Raw genomic sequence first — 11,556 nt, 5'->3', positions numbered from 1 at the left:
TAGTGTTTGCAATCTCTAAAATTAAGTGATTATAGAGATTATGTTAACAAATTTGTTAAAAAAATCTATATAATCACTTATTTTTAGATGTTACAAACACTACCTAAATTTGACTTAAAAAAATGCTTTTTAAACACTTAAATGACCATCCAAATACTTTATAAACTAAAAAAACACATTCTTGGATTAGCCTGTTACACAAAGATATACGGATTTATCCGAGGCACGCCGAAAAGCCTTTTTGGTTTGACTTTTGATACTGGCTATAATACATCGTTCCCTCTCTCCTTTCAATCCATCTATGTCTCCCATGGCAACTCCTTATGCTGCTCTTCTCTCACTTGCTCGATCAATCCACCAGATTTTGGATCTTGATCCCTTAATTCACAAAGAAAGAATCGTTTCCCTTCAAGAAAAAGTTGATTCCGTCATCACTTTCCTCGAAGATTATTCGGAGAAGCATCGCGGAACACACGATCGTGTGGGAAATGAAATCAGAAATGCTGCAAATGAAGCCCAAGATTTCATGGATTCGTATCTGTGTTTGGTATCAAGAACCCATGATGAGTGGAGTTCTTCGGAGGCTAATAATTGTGATCGATGTTTAGCCATGGCGTTTGAAAGGATTAATTTTATCTGGGAAGAGGCAATGGAGATCATGGAGAAAGAAGACACAACTGAAGATCTCCGATCAAGAACTCGCGCTATACATCATTCATACAGAGCCCAAGTCACTGAAAGCAAAGTTGTGGAATTTGATGATGACTTGGATGCTATCAACGAACTTATGTATGAAGATTCGTCTAAACTCCAAGTTATTCCGATTGTTGGGATGGGAGGAATTGGGAAGACGACTCTAGCTAGAAGAGCTTACGAGGATTCACTCCGTGCTCAGTATATTGACATCTATGCTTGGGCTACATTGTCCGGAGAGTACCAAAGAAGAGGTACTCTTTCGGAGCTTCTTCGATCCTTGAAGAAATACACCACTGATGCTAATCAACAATATTCCGGTGAGTGCGAAGCCCAATTGGCAAAACGAGTGTACCAAACTCTCGTGGGTAGGCGGTATCTGATTGTGATTGATGATATATGGAGTAGCAAGGCTTGGGATGATTTGAAGATGATATTTCCAGATGATGACAATGGAAGTCGAATCTTGCTAACCACGAGGATATCTGATGTTGCTGTTTATGCGGGGTGTTCTAGTACTAGTTTTCACCAAATGAAGTTTTTGAACGAAGATCAAAGTTGGAAACTACTTGAGGAAAAGATTTTCGGGCATGAATCCTGTCCTCTCCACCTGGTGGGACTCGGTAAGAAGGTCGCAAGAAACTGCAGGGGACTTCCTCTCACGATTGTGGTTGTCGCAGGACTGATCCTTTCTTCGGGAAACATGATGAAAGAAGAATTTTGGGAAAGTGTTTTGGGAAATATAAGCTCAACAGAATCCACAATCAATGTGCAATGCTCAAATATACTAAGTTTGAGTTACGATTGGTTACCTCTGAGACTAAAGCCATGTTTCTTATACATAGCAGCTTTTCCGGAAGATTTCGATATTGATATTTCTAGTCTAATCATGTTGTGGGTTGCAGAGGGATTCCTTAAACCAAGTGATGAGTTTAAATGCTTGGAAGAAGTGGGTAAGGGATATTTGGAGGATCTTGTGCATAGAAATCTGATCTTAGTGAGTGAGAAAGGGCCTGATGGGAAACTCGAAGCTGTCGGAATTCATGATGTCTTGAGGAAAATTTGTATAACAAAAGCTGAAGAAGAGGGATTTCTTCATCATTTGTCTTTCAAAAGTATTGATGCCTGTGGTGATGCAATAGAGAACCCAAAGCGTCGTCTTTATGCACATTCCACATTGGCTTTTCAGGAACTACACACACAAGATTCAAGCGTGCGTTCGATTTTCTCCGAGGCAAGACTCTTTGCAACGTTACCTCCGAATTTTAGGCGCCTCAGTATCTTGAATTCACCCAAAGTGACTTGGTGGAATTTACCAGAAGTAATCTCAACATTCGTCAATTTAAGGTACATTTGCTTTACCTTAGACGACAATTATATGACATGGCCCGATAGGTTTCTTGCCTCATTATCCAAACTTCCCAATCTGGAGACTATAATTGCTGATGTAAATTGGGGCTTAGAACTGGAAGTACCCAATCAAATTTTGAGGATTCCCAAGTTAAGGCATCTGATAATGAACAACCCCTTTCATTTATCGGATCCCTCTAACATAGGAATCATCAACAAAAGTGATCTACAAACACTTGAAATAGTGATCAATTTCATGTTTACCGAAGATGCCATCAAAACACTTGTGAATCTAAAGAAATTGACGGTCGTTTTTGCTGAGTTGGGTGATAATTGGGATGATTTTAATCTCAACAATCTTTGTCGTCTACAAAACCTCGAAGAATTACAAGTCTCTCTCGGTCTATCCAATTACTTCATTGTGACTGACACTCCTCATGATCCATCTTTGATATGGAACTATGCTTTTCCAATGAGTCTCAAGAAGTTAACTCTGCATGGAGTTCCTTTTCCTTGGGAAAATATGGCCATAATCGGGTCACTCCCTAATCTTCAAGTGCTCGAGATATTAGATAATGATATCAACAGAGAATCGGAGTGGAGTATGTTAGAAGACCAATTTCTCCAACTCAAGTACTTTTGTTCAACGTTAGATCATTTGGTAAACTGGGAAATGGAAAAAGATCACTTCCCAAGCCTCGAAACCTTGATCCTCAAACGCGTGAAGTGGATTGATGAGATTCCTCGTGGATTAGGAGAAATAGATTCACTTCAACTTATTGAGTTAGAAGACTGTCGGGAATCGTTAGTGAATTCGGCCAAGCAAATTCGGGAGCAGCAACATGAAAATGGGAATGATGTTTTTCAAGTTAATGTCATTAATCACGAGTATATGAAAAATTTTGCTTGAAGTATTTGGAAGCAGAAACTGTAAGAATTTGTATAGTTTGGATTACATATTTTTCCTCCACTGATAAATATCCAATAAAGCAGAGGATAGGGTATGCACTGAGTTAATTGATGTGCCACTGAATCAATTTTACAGTGTGTGTGTTACAATTGTGTCTCGAACTGTAGACCGCGTCCCAATTTTATTTTATTTTTATCATGTTTCTATTTTCAGCGTGCATTGTTGCAAGAACTAAATGTTTTTGTCATGGTTTGAATTCTGGTTCCTTGGGTTTCTGTCTTGCGTCAAAATTATGTGTTTTGGGCTTTAATTGGGTTTTCTTTGGTTCATACCACTGATATTATTTAGGTGCCAACTGCTAACATTGGAGGAGTTCTCTAATGTCTGAAATAGCTCAAATCGAATGATATAATAATAGCACTCTCAGATAAATATTTAAATATGAATGAAAAATTCTAGTCTATATTAATTTTTTCCTCACTTAAATTCTAATTATTTTCTAATTTTTAATTGATATTTTATGTTTAGATTAATGACCTGAATTACCATAATAAAGGGTAATAATCATGATTTAAGTTCTATGACTGTTACATTAATTTCTTCGAGTGCCATTACAAATACTCTACCGATTGAAATTGTCCATATGCATTGTGAATAAAATGATTTACATTTTCCCTTAAAAAAAATGATTTACATTTGTAAAAACTTATTAAAATAAAATATTTTACATAAGATAAAAACTTATTTAAAAAATTTAAACTATAAAACCATCCAATTTAAAATATTGTTAGATAACCAATTAATTAATTAATTAATCACTAAGTAATAATAATTAGTTGTATTAAAAAATAAATAATTACAGAAAATATGTTAAACTAATAATAATAATACAAGCATAATATCTAAATGCAATTAATGTGCAATTAGTAAGCCTGAATGGTTAGTGAGCAATATTTACAATATTTACTATCATAATTATCTTTATATATTTACGTTTATGCCATAACTTAAACATATCACATTTACATTTGTATCCCTATATTTATTTAGTTCTACCTAGAATAGTGTATAATAGAAGGAATAAAGTTGCAAATTATAGTTATAATTATTAAACTTTGCACTTTATTGATAGTTTTAGATAGGCGATAGAATATATTAAATTCTAATTCCTTTTTAATTTTTTAATTGATAGTTTAATTTTAGATTAATGACCTAAATTAGTAAAATTACCATAATAAAGCGACATAATCATGATTTAAGTTCCATGACCATGACCGCTACACTAATTTCTTCGAGTGCCCAATTACAAATGTTCCACGATGGAGTGTGAATAAAATGATTTAAATTATATAAAAAAAACTTATTTTAAAAAAGTTAAACTATAAAAAAGTATCCCATTTAAAAGTTTATTAACTAATAATACAATTTAATGCATATCTCGTTGCCATGCCTCAGCTAGCTGTATCTCACTTGCAAATTAAATTAGATGATTTATTAAACAAATATATAGTTGGTCAACTTTAACATAACATTATAATACAAAGTTGTGTCTCTCTCGTTTCAAATTAGTCCATTATCTTAATTTGTCTCCCATGGCAACTACTGCTTATGCTGCGCTTCTCTCATTTGCTCGATCAATCCACCAGATTTTGAATCTTGATCCCTTAATTCACAAACAAAGAATCGTTTCCCTGCAAGAAAAAGTTGATTCCATCATCACTTTCCTCGAAGATTATTCGGAGAAGCATCGAGGAACGCACGATCGTGTGGGAAATGAAATCAGAAATGCTGCGCATGAAGCGCAGGATTTCATGGATTCGTATCTTTGTTTGGTATCAAGAACCCATGATGAGTGGAGTTCTTCGGAGGCTAATAATTGTGATCAATGTTTGGACATGGCGTTTGAAAGGATTGATTTTATCTGGGAAGAGGCAATGGAGATCATGAAGAAAGAAGACACAACAGAAGATCTCCAATCAAGAACTCATTCTTCTCGCACTATACATCATTCATACAGAGCCCAAGTAACCGAAAGCAAGGTCGTGGAATTTGATGATGACTTGGATGCCATCAAAGAATGTATGTATGAAGATTCGTCTAAACTCCAAATCATCCCGATTGTTGGGATGGGAGGGATCGGGAAGACGACTCTAGCTAGAAGAGCTTACGAGGATTCACTCCGAGCTCAGGATTTTGACATCTATGCTTGGGCTACATTGTCTGCAGAGTATGAAAAAGGAGATACTCTTTTAAAGCTTCTTCAATCCTTGAAGAAATACTCCACTAATGGTAATCAACAATCCAATGAGAGCGAAGCCCAAATGGCAAAACGAGTGTACCAAACTCTCTTGGGTAGGCGGTATCTGGTTGTGATTGATGATATATGGAGTAGCAAGGCTTGGGATGATTTGAAGATGCTATTTCCGGACGATGGTAGTGGAAGTCGAATCCTGTTAACCACGAGGCTATCAGATGTTGCTGTTTATGCGGGATCTTCCAATACTCGGATCCACCAAATGAAGATTTTGAATGAAGATCAAAGTTGGAAACTGCTTCAGGAAAAGATTTTCGGGCAAGAATCCTGTCCTCTCCACCTTATGGAGCTTGGTAAGATGGTTGCAAGAAACTGCAGGGGACTTCCGCTCACGATTGTGGTCGTGGCAGGACTGATCCTTTCATCGGGAAACATGATGAAAGAAGAATTGTGGGAAAGTATTTTGAGAAATATAAGTTCAATAGAATCAACAATCCCCGTGCAATGCTCCAAGATACTATGTTTGAGTTATGATTGGCTACCTCTGCGATTGAAGCCGTTTTTCCTCTACATAGCAGCTTTTCCAGAAGATTTTGAAATTGATATTTCGAAGCTAATCATGTTGTGGGTTGCAGAGGGATTCCTTAAACCATGTAATAACAAGCCTAAATGCTTGGAAGAAGTTGGGAAGGCGTATTTGGAGGATCTTGTGAACAGAAATCTGATCTTAGTGAGCAAGAAAGGGCCGGATGGCAAACTCGTAGCCGTCGGAATTCATGATCTCTTGAGGAATATTTGCATAACAAAAGCTGAAGAAGAGGGATTTCTTCATCACATCTCATCTAAAACAAATGTCTGTGATGATGCCACAGAGAATCCAAAGCGTCGTCTCGGTGCACATTGCAAAGAAGCTTTTCAGGAACTACATACACTAGATTCCAGCGTGCGTTCGATTTTCTCCGAGACTAGATGCCTTTCAATTTCGTCTCCCAAGTTCAAGCACCTCGGTATCTTGCATTCACCCAAAGTGACTTGGTGGAAATTACCAGAAGTGATCTCGACATTCGTCAATTTAAGGTACATTTCTGTTGCCTTGGATGACTACATGCCATTCCTCAACGAGTTTCTTCCCTCTTTATCCAAACTTCCCAATCTTGAAACAATAATCGCTGATGTAACTAACTGCCAAGCATTGCTAGTACCCTATCAAATCTTGAGGATGCCCAAGTTAAGGCATCTGATAATGAGCCACCCTCGTTATTTATCGAATCTCTTCGACTTAGAAATGGTCAACAAAAGTGATCATCTACAAACACTTGACATAGTGATGAATTTCATATTCACCGAAGATGCCATCGAAACACTTGTGAATCTAAAGAAACTGACTGTTGTTTTTGATGGTCACTGTGATACTTGGGATGATTTTTATCTCGACAATCTTTTTCGTCTACAAAACCTCGAAGACTTACAAGTCTCTCTCGGCCCACACGATTATATGTTTGTGTATGACCCTAATCATCCATCTTTGATATGGAATTATGCTTTTCCAATGAGTCTCAAGAAGTTAACTCTACGTGGAGTTCCTTTTCCTTGGGAAAATATGACCATAATCGGGTCGCTTCCTGATCTTCAAGTGCTTGAGATATTATCTAATGATATCAACAGAGAATCGGAGTGGACAATGATAGAAGACCAATTTCTCAGACTCAAGTACTTTTGCTCTTCGTTAGATTATCTGGTGAAGTGGGAAGTGGAGAAAAATCACCTCCCAAGCCTTGAAAGCTTGATTCTCAAGAATGTTGCGTGGATTGATGAGATTCCTTGTGGATTAGGCGAAATAGATTCACTTCAACTCATTGAGTTACAGGAATGCCGGGAACCGTTGGTGAATTCGGCTAAGCGAATTCAGGAGCAGCAACATGAGAATGGGAACCGTGCTTTTCTAGTTAATGACCTTGGTTATGCGTACATGAACGATTAGTATTCAAGTCTCGAGCTCGAGATATCGTCCCATACTTGTGACCTTAGTGCCAAATGAGTTATTAGCATTCAAGTATTTGAAAGCAGAAATTGTAGGAATGTGTATTAGTTTGGATGAAAGACTTTTGCTGTGAGTGATAATCCAAGAAAGTGGAGGTTGGGATATGCAGAGAGTTTTTTACAGTTGAATCCTATATGAGAGAATATATATTTATTACTGAGCCGAAACATATACGTTGCATTCGGATCTGTACAATACATTTCAATTTTTAAACTATTTAATTCGTTTAGTTGTGTAAAAACTTTTTTTAAAGTGCTCTTAGATTATATATTTTTTTGGTGAGTTTGGAAACCTAATAAGTTTTTTCTCATTACGTTTCTTTTGTGAAGGATTATTGACGGTAAAATAAATATTGTGATGAGTTTGTTTAATTTGAAAAGCATATTAATTAATAATAACAATTTTTGACAGTTTTTAAAACATGTTTTTTTAGGGAAAAATATTTTTTTTCCCAAATAATTTGACCTTTTTCAAGTTTTACTCCACTCAATTTTCAATTTTTGGTCTTGATGACATAACTTCTAAATTTTCAACTATTTTAGTTCATCTACCATTAGAATGTTTAATTTTTACGAGAAAACAATTATTATAGGTAGTGGCTAAAGTATATTTTGATGCCACAATCTTTGAATTTTTTTGGTGGAATGCATAGACCTTATAAATTTTGATTGATTTGTTTGACTTTTTTATGCTAAGTCCTTCCAATTAATTAACGTGATTTCCTCTCAAAATAAAGAAATCCCTGCCAAATTTTGGCCACGTTAGCTTTAGCCAACATGCAACATCTAATCAGTGTTTTTCGATAAATGTAAATTATTATATCTAAATTTATATCAATTATATCGTGACTATTTGCTATTAACATAGTTGGATTTTGTATCAAATGTATCATGACATTTTTTAAAAAGAATTTTGTATTAAATTTTTAATTGATATACAAATATTGATGTCCAGAGAGCATCTCTCAATTAAAATTAAATATTATGGTGGTAGAGAAACCAAAATAGCCAAAATCCAAAAGTTATAATATCAAAACAAAAGAGACCAAGTTAGTTGATGTAATCGTGACACACACGATGCGTGTGCTCCATATAAAATTTAGAGAATGAAATATATTTTTTAGTTTTAAAATAGCAGAAGAGAAAGTAAAATGTAAGGGGCAAATGTGGTATATATAGTTGGATTATTATATAACTACTCGAACTACGTAAACCGAAATATAAAATGTAAGGGGCAAATGTGGTATATATAGTTGGATTATTATATAACTATTCGAACTACGTAAACCGGAATATAAAATGCAACTGGTTCGTATGTAAGCATAGAGTAATGATAAAACCCAAGAATTAGAGAGCTCAAGGGGAGTAAAAATGAAAAGGTACGTTGGATATAAAGATTAAAGAAGATACCTTTATTTATAAATGTTTAAGAGTGTTTAGCGGGTTTGAATCTTTGTGTATTGGGCTTATAAAATTGAACTTATTTTAATAATTAATATCATTGGGTTAATGGGCTTCCATCCCATCTGAGTAATCCAAGTATGTTTTGGGAATTATAAAAAAAATTAATCGTCGTACCAAAAATAGTTACTTAAAGGTAACTCCGATGATTTTAATCTCGACAATCTTTCCAAATTCACGCACGACTAATGGGATAGCTCATTAGTAATGGATGTGAACATCTTGTATAAGGAATTTTGTCCTTTACATACTAACTTTACAAAGTTCCCTTTCCTTGGGAAAATATTGTAAGACCCGATATTATATATTAATTAATTTGTGTGTTAAAAATATGTATTTATAAATATCGGTTTATAGACGATATTAAAATGAATATGTTATTAATAGAGCATACATGAGTTGAAATAACTCGAACCGGGTCAAATTTGAACCCCGAATGAATAAAATAAGACACACATTAAAGCAATACATATCTAATTAAATAGATATGGATATATATATTCAGACTGTTTCTCTCTCCTCACGCGTTCATCGTCATCCCCGTCTGTATCGTTTTCCTTTTCATTTCAAAATCTTTCCGTCGCTTGTAAGGGTCGTATCTCATTCGTTTTTGGCCGGATTTCAAAAGTAAATATAGTTCTGGAATCCTCTCGACGAGAGCTATCTTTCGGTACCTATATTTCATATTTTATTGAGATTTCCGGAAACCCGTCGCACCAGCCGTCGTCGTTCACCGTCGTTCGCCGTCGCCGATCGCCGCCGGAGTGTAGAGGGTTGCTGTTTCGGTTGATTAGACCTCTAATTCAAATATTTGAGGTAGATTTCGAGATTAGTGTTTCGAATTTTGGGAATTTTGATTCAATCGACTTCCGATAATTAATATTTGATTTATTATTGGTTGTAGGTATTATATCGGACTCGATTGGAGGTATTGGCTATTTTTCAGAAATTATTCTAGCATTATTTCGAAATTTCAGATTATTGTAGTTGGGGATTTTTGACTTTTAGGATTATTGCAATTACTATTTAAATGTGTCACTGTGTTAGAATTGTCTTATAGTAATTTAGGATTTAGTAACTAATTATGGACAATTTCAGATTATTTATATTTAGGTAATTTGACTTTTAGAGTCGTATATTCAATATTTGGTTATTAATAGGATGTTTTAATATTAAATATGAATTTTAGGATTTATGAGCAATTTTTCTGGAATTACAGATTCTGAAAATTTGGGATTGGAATATCCGAGAAATATTTGGGATAATTTCTATGGTAAATTAAGAATTGGTTGAGGTACGTATGAGCTGTTTATATTACGACGCCTATAATGACATGTAATGATATTAAGTATTTTGTAATGAGTGATAACGTGTTTTATATGCTTACGTGGATTATATGATTTCCTTCACTCATTTACAAGTTTACATAGCACGTTGAGCCTTGACTCCTTTGATTGCTATTGATATTGATCTCTTGAGATGTATTGAGTCATCATGGAGCGAGTGACATTGTTTTAGTGCACTCCTGAGATAGCATGAGGCACGGACAGGTAGCTCATGTCGCCCTCCGATGCTACGTACGACACTCCTGATGACAGCATGAGGCTGGACGGGTCGCTCCTGTCACCCTCCGATGCTACGTGTATGGATTAGCAGTGATGATTCGAGGTCTGCTGCGTTCCTGGCACGGGTGGCCACTGAGTTTATTGTGATACGATTATTTGGACTCCTTTTGGTATCCCTTATTTCATTGATACCTGTCACGCATTACATTGCATTTCATTGCATTGTACTTGATTTTATTCATGTCAGTTATATTTGTCGTAATTTTTATAGTTCGTCGTACTGGGGTCAGACCCCTGTTTTCTTTTTATGATGTGGTTGTTTGTGATTCCATAGCAGGTTATCCAGGGGATTTGACGCATCTGGTGGAGCGTCATCTAGTGGCACCCAGTGAGGCGAGCGTGGAGTCGAGTTCCCAGATATATGTATATATATCAGTTTAGCGAGTTTTATATTTGCCGGGGTGATGCCCTGTGTATCTGTATAAATAGTTTTGGACCTTGTTTTGAATTGTTATTTGTGTGATCGAGCCTTGCCGGCTCTGCATGTGTTTAGTCCTGGCCAGTGCGGCTATAGGTTTGTAAATTGGAGTTGTGACTCTATTTTCGAGTATATATTGCTGGTTGTGTTGTACAGGTTTTTGGGATGTTCTATTTACGAATAGGTCATGCCGAAATTTCTGTAGGCCCAAACGAAAATTTTTAACTCGTTTTCGCTATTTACATTAATTAATCCTGGTTGTTTGATCATTAAATATTAAATCAGGACATGGGCCCTTTCATTTGGTATCAGAGTGTATACTGGGATATGCTCGAATTAGAGTCTAGGACACTCGAGTTTAGACACTAACAAAATGGTTGCGTATGTGTGTGACTACTTGTTCTTACGTGACTTACTTGTGGTGTTTATTTTTGAACGTATTTGTTAGAACCAGTAGTTCTTGGCTTTAGAATTAGTTTATGAATTCTATTAGAACTCTGAGTTCCTATCATAGTTTTCTGTTTGTTAAGATATTTCTGCCTATGTTTAAATCCTTGTGTCTTGTAGAATGGAACCAGGAGGAAGAGGTAGAAAAGGGAAGGAAGTTGTAGAAGAGTTTGCAGCGGAAAATGTTAGAAATCTTGATGATATTGTCAGGGGAAGACGTGGTCGACCAGCTGTTCAGCCTCCGAAAGATGTGGAATTAGAGGTGGAACAACAACCACGGGTGAATCCTGACAAGGGGAAAGCTGTTCAGGCTGAGGCTGATCCAGTAGCCCAATTGACTGAGAAAATGGGAGGAATA

At 35.9% G+C, this 11,556-nt stretch overlaps 2 protein-coding genes across 2 annotated transcripts; both read left to right on the top strand.

Moving 5' to 3' along the window:
* The first annotated feature begins 310 nt into the window (after positions 1-310).
* On the top strand, positions 311-2,953 carry LOC140862096 (putative late blight resistance protein homolog R1B-23). Its single transcript, XM_073265100.1, has one exon. The coding sequence runs from the start codon at positions 311-313 to the stop codon at positions 2,951-2,953; it is 2,643 nt and encodes an 880-aa protein (XP_073121201.1).
* A 1,592-nt stretch (positions 2,954-4,545) lies between these two features.
* Positions 4,546-7,188, top strand: LOC140862095 (putative late blight resistance protein homolog R1A-3). Its single transcript, XM_073265099.1, has one exon. The coding sequence runs from the start codon at positions 4,546-4,548 to the stop codon at positions 7,186-7,188; it is 2,643 nt and encodes an 880-aa protein (XP_073121200.1).
* The last annotated feature ends 4,368 nt before the right edge of the window (positions 7,189-11,556 follow it).

Source organism: Henckelia pumila, chromosome 4 (assembly GCF_033568475.1).
Source record: "Henckelia pumila isolate YLH828 chromosome 4, ASM3356847v2, whole genome shotgun sequence".
Lineage (NCBI taxonomy): Eukaryota > Viridiplantae > Streptophyta > Magnoliopsida > Lamiales > Gesneriaceae > Henckelia > Henckelia pumila.
Note: the sequence above shows the minus strand (reverse complement) of the source record. Positions and strands in the feature narration are given on the sequence as shown.